The 12,575-nt window shown below is 39.4% G+C and overlaps 1 protein-coding gene across 3 annotated transcripts in view; it reads right to left on the reverse strand.

Moving 5' to 3' along the window:
- Nucleotides 1–12,575, reverse strand: part of PIEZO2 (piezo type mechanosensitive ion channel component 2) — a 1,161,909-nt gene that overhangs the window by 239,772 nt on the left and 909,562 nt on the right. For all 3 annotated transcript variants that reach the window (XM_085607342.1, XM_085607341.1, XM_085607340.1), the window contains 3 exons: nucleotides 10,682–10,753; nucleotides 5,015–5,118; nucleotides 2,868–2,966 (listed from right to left, as the gene is read on the reverse strand). In XM_085607342.1, coding sequence (XP_085463468.1) covers nucleotides 2,868–2,966; nucleotides 5,015–5,118; nucleotides 10,682–10,753 — 275 coding nt within the window. The remainder of the gene's footprint in view (nucleotides 1–2,867; nucleotides 2,967–5,014; nucleotides 5,119–10,681; nucleotides 10,754–12,575) is intronic.

Consider the following 12,575-nt stretch of genomic DNA (forward strand, 5'->3'; position numbering starts at 1 on the left):
TGTTGCACAAACATATTTTCATTTGTGAATCGTCTTCTTTTTGTGGCTTTGCATGGTTTTGTAAATGCAAACTAATGCAACACAGCACATAGCGCTACCTTGTGTTACGTTGCGTTGGAAAGGCGTTGCATGGATGGATAATGGGTGTTCTCATACATCCACAAATGGATTTTGGCACATTCTCAGATTTACCAAAGTCAGTAAACCTGGCAATGCATCAAAAAATGATGCCTCCCTGAAGCATATGCAACGAGGAGAACTATTGTCATTTCTCCTTGTCACTTCTTTCTATGCATGCTGCATTCTGCAGCACACATAAAAGAGGAATATGCCTCTAAGGATTGTTGTTGTGCAGGAACGTACCCTTTCTGGCTGTAACTCAGACACCTGGTGCAAGGGTGCCTGCGTCGGTGCTAGGCCTTCCAGACAGCAGAAATGCCATATCTTAATAGAAGTAGGACATTTCTACTGCCTCTCTTTCACACAACGCAGCAAAGCAACTTTGCTTGCTGGACTGCATTGAGTGAAATGTATGTAAATATGCCCCTTAGTGTACCACAAAAATAGCTGAAAATTGTTGTTATATTAGAAAATGACGGTTCTAAGGTTAAATGACTACTGATTTAATTTTCACTTGCCTAAAACTAATATTATGCTAGCAGTACACTATTCCTTGAAGATCACATTCACTTACAATGGCTGCCAAAGACATCCTTAGGAATTGTTTTAAAAATGCACATATCGAGAGGAAAAGATGTGTATCCATGGCAACAACTTTGAAATACAATCACACACTTTCATGAACCTTTGGTTTTGACTCTTATTTTTATGGGTTCTCCTTGCTGTCAAGGGAACTTTGGTGTTGTGCATTTTTTTGCGGGTCAATGCAATTAATAGCTACAATAATTAATTCAGTAGACAATTGATACTGATTTTAGGTGTTAACGTGTAACTTTTTTTCAGAGGTCCACTTTTTAAAAATGCAAATACATGGCCTTTGTAGGGAAAGGGTAGTAGAAGCCAGCGGCGGCCGTCATAGGTAAGCGCGGTTTGGCAGGGTGGGGTTGGAGGGCGGTAAATCGACAGACAATGGAATAGGTATAATTAAATAAATAAATAATACCTATTCTGTCATCTATCGGCTTCCCACCCTGCCATGCCCCGCCCTACCATGCTTACCTGTGCCAGCCACTGCTATTAGAAGCACATTTCAAGGTCACGTGTAGCACAGGGCCACGGAGTGCTATAATTTAATATTATCTATTATAATAGGATATGGAGAGAATGAGGAGCGTCTGTGAATTTTAAAGTGACGCAAAACACAATGATATTCTGTGAAATGTTGTGGGATAAAGTGTGACAAGATACTGTGCAAAGTAATTACCGGTAGAGTACAAAAGGGTATTGTGCAAATCTGTAAGAGATTAAGTCCATCAATATATAATCTGAAACCATGAAGCGCTCACTTGGGGAAATGAAACAAAATGATTCTAGGGTACATTAGTCATGAGAGGTAGACTAATTCAGTATAATTCACAAATCATGAATGGTAACATGCAACAGGATATTGAGTGATACTATAACATGGAGAGTATATTTGAAGACTGTTCTAATCCATGGAAGTTTGGGTGTATGAGGATAGTATTCAACACTGTAAAATGTATGGCGATTTAGGATTTTTTAAAATCCTTGGCAGTGTAATGTGTGAAATTCTGAGAAGGTGAAGTGAATTAGTAAATTGAGCCAAACTGTGAATGGTATAGTGCATCAGAATATTACACAAAAGTCAAAGGGGTAGAGTCAACAAAATATTGTGTGAAACCATGCACTGTGAAGTGCAACAGGATTTTGTACGAACAGGAGTGGTAGAATACAGCAAGCTAATGTGCAAAACAGTGAGAGAGAGATTGCACCGGGATATTGTGTGTTATTGCCAGAAGTAGACTGCATCATTATATTGTGTCACTGCTGGAAAACCTTCATTTTGGGAGAGTAACCGGTGGGAGTGAAAGGAAATAGGAGAAGGGAAACTGAGAGAGCAAATCCAAATAGAAAATCTGTTTTGTCTAGTGCATTATGGCGAATGTGTGACATCATCATTTGAAACATTGTTGGATGTTCTTGCAACAACAACTTACTTCGACTTTATCTTCAGTGTAGTACTGGCTTAAGATCTAGGTATTTTAAAGCACACTCTGCATGTATCAGGGGGAATCGACACCATGAGGTAAGACCAGAAAACTCTACACAATGTGTAGAACGAAGTCAACATCTGATACAAAATTGAAAAGAAAACTGCTAGAAAACTTGTTTATGTGTTGCATGAAGAGGTTACATTTTACTAGACCAGCTTCCTAGGAGAGATCACCAGAGCCGACATGACGCCCTATTGAGGCAAATAAAAGGGAGGCACCACCATAGTTGAAGGTATGCCAGTAGCTCGCATTAGCCACAGAGATCATCGGGAGCATTAACTACTCTCATGTCCACAGCAACGGAAGTACATCTCAGTGTTTTTACTGGACGGTCTAGGAACACATGCAGCTTGATATCAACCTTTTCACACAACAAAGACATTAATGTCAATGGGACACAAGACAAAATCTGCATTTCCACTTTTCAGAGGTTCTCTTGTGAGAAGTCATTATTAGAAATGATTGAACTGCAGTACAACAATTTCGACTTCCAGCTTCCAGATCCAACTTTTTTCTTTTGTGTTTTTTTTTTTTTTACTTTTATAAAACTCATGTTTTCTCTCAGATAAAGAGAAAATGCAGAGGATGAAAGCAATGGGAGGAGGCCAACCTTCTAAAATACTACAAAGGGGGTAGGTCACACTACACATACGAGTAAAATGATGGAAATACCTTTCCAGCTCTGATCAAATACTGTAGAATAGTTTTGGGCAGTTTAAGGATAGATTTTGGCAAGGCTATAAGGGCTGAAGCAAACTTTCCAATAGCTCTCTATAAAGAAGGACAAAGCAAGAGGCGTTAGTGGAACATAAACACATGATGGCTGTAGGCATGTCTGCTTGACTGCTACAGCTCGTGATTAGTACAGACAGATTTACATTTATTGGAAACCAATGGTAGACGCAAGTGTGCTTTACTGTAAGCTGCAAATGTGGTAACGATTGAACGTCGTCACGTCAGAGCGGAAAAAACTCTGCATTGTCTCAGACATAACAAATCAATTGGAGATTATCCAAACATTATCTCCAAGTCAATAAATGTAAACTGTGAAATAATTACAAGAAAATGCATTGCCTCCTACAAACATGCTACTTAGCAGAGCTCTGACAATTAACAAGGCAGTTATTAGTAGAAACTGCTATAAATATTTAGTTAATCCATTGTGAGCCTTCATCTTAGTAGTTTGCATGACATGACAGAATTCTGGAAGTTGTTAATGTTTAGCTGAAACATTTAGCATGCATGTTCCATTCGTTTCCATTCACATTCATTGATTTACTCTGCATTAGCGTACTGCGCATCCACTAAACCAAGAATCCAGCACTTACGGTAACAAGCCAATTGATGTTTCTAACTCACATTTCACATCAGGCTCCATCCGTAGGGAAAGAATAGTTACTACAAATCAATAGCTTTGCATTATTCATTCTTAGGGACCCTTAAGGGTAGAACTTATAGAAAAGCAGTGGTATTTCTTGAGTGGACAGGTGAGAGGGTAGTGATTCTAAGCAGAATGATCTGGTAACTTCCAACATTGAGAGACCAGTAGCTTCCTGCAAGAGGACCACAGTGCATACATCAATGTCTTACTTTCTGACCATCTTCCATTTGCAAATGTGTTGTAAGTTGATATTTTTTCCAGTGTGCTCCTTCCATTACTCCAAAATATCTAATGCAAATAGCATTCACCTAACCCTGAGATCCAACTGACAGATCATCTCGCTAGTACAGACAAATATTCTTTACACATTACAAAATATGAAAAGGTAAGCCAGAAGAGTTAAGTTGAACAATGAGTCCAGAATGATACTGAGCACATACATTAAACACTGGTCTCTTAAAAATAAACAATTTGATGATTTATGCTGCTTTTGAGGCGAAGAAATGCCTGACTGAAGCACATGGCAGCTGAACTTGCCTGGAATACAATGACACAAAATGATTTGGCTAAGAAAAATCTACACTATACACAATCAGTATGAAATTTGGATTATCTTTGTGACCACAACCAGAGTGCTCTTCAGCTTCAATACTCCGTATATTTGCATTTCTCCATTTTAGGATGGTTAACCGCAGAACCTACCACAGTTGAAAGTATCTAATGAGTATTCAGGGTCATTCCACTGCTTGGCGGGTCTCAAACTATAGCTCTGTTCAATATAATTGAAATTCATTTACTATGAACTGCATTAGGAGGATATTGGCTGCATGTCAACTTCGCATGTTTATGATTGGCAGATAGAAACACTTTGACTACACAGACAGACCCCACACACACAAGCAGATATAGAAGCACCCATGCATGCACATATCCCCAATGTGGTTTGCATGACCTGCTTCGACGGACATGTTAAACTATTTGATTCGATCCCCTTCAGAGACAAATGAAATCCTACAATGGGAGCTAACAATACTCTTTATTCTTCACTACCCATACAGTCAACAATGAAAACATTCACAATGTAAAACTCACCAGGCAGAATATAGCAATGCCAAACAAAAAGGCCCCCTTCACTTGTTTTCTCTTTGCAACATAGAAAAAATAAAGTTCTGAAGAAAGCTTTATTTTTGAGTTTAGTTTAACCTGTTTGTAACAAGTGAAGGGAATTAAGCAATGCCTAAACAAGCAGCATTGCAGGCAGGTAAGCAATGACCTTTCGTTCTGACACTCAGCCACCTCATGTAGAGTTAAATGGTAGAGAGACGCCTGGGCAATGGAGCAAAATGGTACACACACAAATATGGCAGGTTGTGTCCCTTCAGGGAGCCCTGTCAGTAGAGCATCAACACAAATAGCACCGGACCTAAAGCAACTGTACCTGGAAAGCAGACTTCCTTCGAGGGTCATCTTCATCCTTCTTCTCATCGTCCTCCTCTTCTTCACTGTCCGTCTCAAACAAATAATAATCGCCACTTCTGACCACTAAGTGAGACAAAATATTTGCTTATTTCTTGAAGCAACTTTTTTGTTTCCTAATCTCCCCATCAGGTACGTATGCAGAACGCTGCACTAACGAAAGTGTTGAGTGACAGTTGATGCAGAAGAAGCTAGTGACAAGATGTGAACAGCAATCCAGATAGTAACAAGTACAGAAACTACTGTCTTTCAAGACTGAACTTAAAGAAAAGAGCACAAGAAGAAAAATGATAACGAAAAATTGAGGTATGGGTGTAATGTGTTGTAGAATCTTAAACTATTAATTGTAGTTTTTTTTAATTGTACACACAATGTACAATTTGTAAGACTAATGACTGGAGATCTTTTGCCATGTAGACATTAAATCAGACAAAACTAATGGCACGTGAATTAAAAAAGTGATGTCAATTGGAAGAGATGTGTGTATTGAGAAGCACAGTGGTGCAGCAGGGAATAGATCATATTGTGCAATTGACTTAGAAACGTTGTGCATCATTGAATACATGTAAATGGTTGTGTCGCCTAATCATCGGCTAGAAAATTTAACTATTTCACCATTGCAAGATGTCATTTGGATAAGGTGACACCATTATTGATACTATATACTGTTGTGTAACTGGAACGAACACACAAAAGGTGGGCTAAAATCTGCTCAGAAATGTTTCAAATTTGCGTGAGTGAATTGAGTAGGGCTCCCAATCCTCCACAAATTAGTATGCAGAAAAATGAACTCTGCCTTATATCCTTGAACAGAAAAATGTACAATTGTTCTAACAAAGTAACCGGCCTCAATGACTGAAGAAAAGAGAAATAAAAATCAAAATGGTATAAGGAGCAAGAGAGAAAAAGTAGATTGATACATTACTTTGCCCAGCATTAAAGGCTGTTGAAGTAATGCTTCATTTGAAGCTTGAAGAGTTGCATAAATAACTACAGAAACATAAAATACTAGAGGGGAGCAATACTGATATTCTTCAAAAGAACTCAACATTTAACCCTCATTATAAGACCATGAAATTAGCAACAGCTCCTGCACAATTCAATCATACTTTCTTTAGGGATGGTCTGGTTGATTTAGTCTGGCTATTGTCATACTTTATCAGAAAAGCATAATTTCTTTAGTCTCTTGAGGTAAACCAAGAACAAGTGGCAAGAATTGTGAAGAATATCTGAAAAAATCCAATTATTGTGTTCAAGAAAAATGATCATCAATCCAGATTTAACAGACATTTTTAAATTAGACTAAAGAATGAAAAAGGAAAGCCCTTTTAAAATGAATACTGTTAACAAGTGGGTTGATTTGGGTGTGCTATTCAAATTTCATATGTCTCTGGAGTTAAATTTAACTTGAAAATTTGTACTGTATTAAATACAATTTGTAGTGCCACTGTGACAGAGGTCAAGTGAAAAAGTATGATTGAATAGCAATAACGTACTTGTGTTTGCAAACATCAGTAGAGGGCAAGAAAGATTCTCGATGCATAGAGATCTAAAGGTTGCCAGAGCAAGCATATATACATTGTACTTTACAAAATACTTTATATGATATACACTACTGCATGTTACAGAACACAAAGTTCTACATTATTGCACAGTTAAAGAGTTTGGAACAGTGCACACCTAGTTGTTTTTCTAAAATGCCCGCTGTCCAAGAAGATTGTCATAATGAGGGTGAAATGACTGAGAAACACCACCAAAGGCAATACCTTTTTACATGGTGCTCCTTTATACACAAATTAAACATTACTCATATATAAGGCCCCACTAGATTAGTGATGTAGCTCCCTATTTATGCACACGGAGAGAGGGCCCAATTCACTAAAGATGACAATGGCAGGTCCCAAGCTCTACTTGTTATTAAATAGTCAACCTTAGTGAATGGGGTCCCCAAAGAGACCTGATCCGATTTCTCAAAAAACTGATTTTTGAACATCACAGTAAAATAAATAGTTAATAATCATAGCTATGAATAATAAATAAAATGAAACCCATCATCTTCTACTTAGGTTTTGAAAAATGATAGTTCTATCTAAAGTAGCAAAGTGCCCTTTAGAAATGGAACTGTAGGCACAGTTTACTTGTGACTTGATAGATTGGGCAAGATAGTGCGTTTGTTGTTGCATATGAAATGCAGAATTTTAGATACACACACAGAATGAAAACATCCGCCTATGACAGTTGTGTCCTGTATGGTAGTATTTTTTTCGATTAGCATTATTTTTTTATGCACTAAGGGAATTACAATCAAAAGACTGCATTATTGCTGAAGAGTCATTCATTTAACAGTAGATAAAAATAAGCTGGTGTGGGCCTAACCTGTGTACATAAGATATAAGATATTAGGCATAAAAAATATCAAGAGAAGATTCTTCAAGGTTAGCAAAAGAAAAGGGATACCATTCCATTGAATAGCGTGCACACTTTCCTACCACAGTAATACGTCCTAGAATGGCTTGGGGTCAAAAGTTCAACACATGGCACACTGAAGTGCTACATCTTCCTATGAAGATGTGTCTTGCCACAGAATCAGTGCTTCCAACACTGCTCAAGGCAATCTGTCACTCTGGTAACAGAGCAACGTCACCCTTTCAGTGGTTGTGATTTTGGAGATGAGGGTGCATATTCGTGGTGAGAAAGAAGGTCTCTTTGTATCTGGTAGCGGGCAAAAGCTATTTTACGTGCTGAGGAGAGCAAAGGCAATATACACCTAGGGATAACTCTGGAGTAAGGTTACCATATGACTCCATATCAATAGGAACACTGTCTTCCAGTCCTTACTACTTGTTCAACAACTCAGTGCATTCTCAGGGGAGAGGTCCTTGTACATCTCAATTCACTCCTAACATTCTAGACCACAATTTTAGAAGGTAAATACAGAGCCCTCATAGCATAGAGTCATCGGATGGATTACTCTGTGGCCTACTCCGGGTAGGTCTCACTCTACACTTTTGGGGCAAATGTGGCAAGGGTGTCCTTTGGGACTTTTACAAGGGTTGATAAAAGACGTTTTATAAAGAAATAGATGCACCAGGTCTCAGCTTTCTTGTGGCTGAGGTGCAACCTGGGCCATCATATTAATGGCATAGTTTGCACCTCACAATCTACGTTTTGCTTAGCCGATAGTATCAAGCACTGTGACCAGGACCTGTTTCCTGTTCCTGAAGAATGATTGATTCTGCAAATAGGTCCAATAAAAAGTCTGCTTAGCATCAAAGTTTAACAAAACTGTGTTGGTATCATTCTATTGAAGGAATAATTAAGCTTTTGACTCTGAGAGAAATAGAATCTGCCTTTGCAGGCCTTCCCATGCCTAGAAACCTTGTCAGACTCAGTCGACTATCAATCATGAATTGGTCTGTTAGTATCAGGCGGCATGGAACTAAAAAGAAGTGGCACCTAGGACCAGCAATAGGAATAAACAACTTCACTCATGTTTCAGACTTGTTGTTGGAGCGGTGTAAGAGGGCAGAAGTGGTCAAGATAATAGAGAAGAGATGCCAGACACATTTAGGCCCTCATTTTGAGTGGCATCTTAATTCGAATGTGGTGAGTAGCAGAAGTTACTGGCCCTAGCTTAATTATACATTTTATCTTTCACATAAAGTTTTCAGCTGCTGAAAACAACTGAAATCTTGTGAATGTCAGGGGAAAATTGAGGAATACTAGGGGAACCAGACCCAGAATTACCAATCCCTTTGGCAATTCCTCATTTCTTAGTGGACTGTCAAGGTCCAAATCATAATGGACCCAATTTTCTACACCACCGGAGTTATTGGCAAATCTGTATCAGTAACTCATGGAGGGGGGGGCCTGGTCTATTTTCCGGGCCACTGATAATGAGGCTCCTAATATTGTGAACCTATGTGTCACCACTCCACAGCCCTTCATTCCCACACTGACCCCAATTGATGAGGATCAGGCAGTGTTGTGGGTGAAAAGGACCTAAGCAAAACACAGAGTACAGGATGTCTTTCTGTCCAGCAGTGGATATCACCCTTCTTCTACCCTCATTGTTGACAGTGACTACAGGCAGATGAAGCTGGCTACTTGTTTTGTGAGACATCACAATGGACTCCTGGGTGCAAAATAAACCTCCACCAACATTCTATCCGTATTTCTGAATGCTAATGTGATGGAGATAGCTTGGGCATCTAAGCCATGCAGGGATACAATTGTGTTAGGATTAATTATGATAAAGACAAGAGTTGAGATATATTTCCATAAAAGAAATGGCTTATTTTGGTATGCTAATTGATCAGCACTTTTGCCTGGGTTAATTGTATCAAGACAAAGCACAAACATCCTAAATGATTGATGATTAGGAATGGTCCTAGTGCTGCATGATCCATGGCTATATTTGCAAGCAGATTCAATGCTGCACAGAAGTGGTAATGGCCATATTAAGGGGGCACACATGCTGCCAACAAGTATGGAAGGAATGTTCCCATTCTGTGTGGTATCCATCATAGAAGAATCAAAACCCTGGGGCCCACTTCCTAATGGACTACACCCTCTTTAGAACGCCGCCCTTGGGAGTCGAGCATTTTGAGGGCTGGAGCAAGGTGCTGCTATTTAGAGGGAGAACACATTCTGAGCATAGTTCATTTTAGACATAACCTACTTTCAGTTTCATGACATAAAAAGTGTTGGAAGTTTTCCACAGAGAGCCTTATAAAGAGGGTGTAGGATAACTGCATGGAAGATACAAACAGCAGTTTGCCGTGCAAAGATCAGTTTAGAAGTTAATTTATAGGTATTGTAACACTTTGTAAAGTGCACAATCAAGTGTTTTTCCGTATCACACAAGCCGCTGCTAGACAGAGTGCCAAAGCATGGCCAGGCCAGTCAATGACACATACTATTAGAAAGGGATATTAAAGAAACAACGTAACAATTCACTTTTTCCAGAAATTATTATTGATAGGATAGAAGAATCGCCATTAAATGCAATGGATTTATGTGTGGGTGTATGAGACGCTGTTTATAGGGATGGATTTTTTCTTGCTTAAATAATGCAAATTTATATCTAAATTGCACTGTATTATCAAAATGCATGTCACCATAACATAATCTATTGGCAACTTAGCGTTTGCAGTCATCCATTATATAGTATGGATAAAATCTAAATGTGGCGATTCAATGATCTTGGCTTCTAAAAGCTGAAATACAAAAAAGTTAACTGCAAATATTGTTTTCATGCTTGTGTGAAAAATTGCTGAAAACAAGGCCCTCCTTCACTGTCCTAAAAAAACAGCTGGGCTGAAGGTAACACTTGGGTGGCTCTCACAGAAGGGATCAATTGAAGGCAACACTATGCTTTTGAATTCTTCCTGAAAATGTGCATCCATGCAGTTATCAGAAGCCATGTGAATTTTGCACAAATGTAGGCACATTAGTAAACCAGGCCCTGGAGGTTTTGTTTTACACCTTTTTCTTGTGCTCTCAGACCCTCCATTGAGTCACAACTGTTAAACCATGCAAAAACAAACAGGGCACAGAGATGGTTCAATTCTGGTCAAGGATATAAGGGTTAGATCCACGTAATTGACAGATGAGTGAGAAAACCTACTGGAAGCATGATCAACCCATGGCCGCCACCACAGCTTTTTTTTGCCCTTGGCTTTCTCTTTCTCTGCTTCTCCTAAAACAAAATATGGTCAAACATTAATTTTTCAAAATTAGAAATACTTTTTTAAAACCTCATTTCAAGATTTAAATCAAAGAGACCAAAGCGGAATGGAAATCAATGTGATACACTCAGTGGGAAATATATATGGTGGTAAAAATAACAGCCATAATGTATTTCATCTTAAAAACCTCTATTCCACATATGTACACCCCCCCGCACTTGCCCACATTGGTTATACCTTGCTGTGTCATCCAACAAGCATAGAAAGAGATTATACATTGATCGATAGAGGGATGGATTGGGAAGGACAGAGCACCAGGCCCAGTTATGACTCTCATACAACATCAACTGTACATGCACTCCTGTGAGCCAACCATTATCCTATCTAGATACTTTGACGCATCTAGCTGACCAGGCATTTGAACTATTCAGTCAAAGGTCACTGCAACACTAGATGTTCCCAACTTAGCACATTAAGGTGATTGCTGGATTATTCTTCTTAAAAAAAGGCACAGTATTGTCTCACATGTCATTCATTCGATCAGATATAGGGTTCCTCCCATCCATAGCATGCTCTTTTTACAAACACAAAATGTTAGTATCTTTTCAGATTCTAATAGGGCTAAGAGAAGAGTGGGCAGTGCTGCATGGATCAAATTGATGACACTACCCGAAGGCTTTTCTGGACCTAATCGTCCCACCGGCTTCTCGATCCTCAGGACAGATAGGCCTGTCAAGAAAGGTGGCAGTCTAGCCATGATATATAAAAACGTCCTTAATCTCTCCCTTCTAAAAGACACTGACCACCGAACCTTTGAATACCTTGGTGCTGAACTCTTGATACAGGTTGCGCCCCCATCTGACTGCACAACATCTACCACCCGCTGGGTGAACCGCTTCTCTTTACCGAAGAACTGTCTGACTTCATCTCACTATCCTCTCTTTCAAACTCCAAAAATCTCTTCCTAGGAGATTTTAACATCCATTGGAACAATGTAGAGGATCCCATAGTCATGCGCCTCAGTAACCTCCTAGAGATTAATGATCTCAAACAACTATGTCAACATCCAACCCTCATCAAAGGAGCAATTCTTGACGCTATCATTTCTGACAGCGACCTTACGTCCCTTACCAGAATAATTCCCACTGACTGGTCAGACCATCACCTCATTCTTTTTAAGATCGTAACTAATCCCGCTCCCCCAACAAAAATCTCCAAACCCTTAAAATGGACCAGAAACCTTTGTCAAATTCCCACAGACGTACTTGAATCTGAACTCCAAGCCAAACTCCTGCTCACCCCTCTCTCCCACAATGCCAACGAGCTCACTGAGCATTTTAACAAGACAATCATTGAGGTGCTGGATTACTTAGCCCCTCCCAAACTAAAAAAACTAAGAAACATCTCATCCAACTCTTGGTTCAACTCCGATCTAAATAATAAAAGACGTTCTTTTAGACAGACTGAAAAAACATGGAGACAACACCCCTCTCCCTCCCATCTAGCACTCCTCAGATCAGCAAGATCGAAATACAAGAAACACATCTTCAAGGAAAAGGCTAGTTTTCTTTCGCTCCCAGCTTGATCGTGCCAAAAATAGGCCCAGAGAACTGTCCAATATTTTTAGAAAACAAACATCATCCGCCCTCCGGAGCTGATTGCCTCCTCAGAGAGAGATGTGCAGAAATTGCCAACTTCTTCTCTAAGAAAATCACCAAAATCGAGCAATCTTTCCTCACTACCCCTGCCTCTCCTTCCCTTCTACCTGCAGGTGATATCTTTTCAGTCCTCCCGCCCATGTCGACCCCACCCCATCATCCCAGCACTCCAACA

Source organism: Triturus cristatus, chromosome 5_2, assembly GCF_964204655.1.
Source record: "Triturus cristatus chromosome 5_2, aTriCri1.1, whole genome shotgun sequence".
In the NCBI taxonomy this organism is placed as follows: domain Eukaryota; kingdom Metazoa; phylum Chordata; class Amphibia; order Caudata; family Salamandridae; genus Triturus; species Triturus cristatus.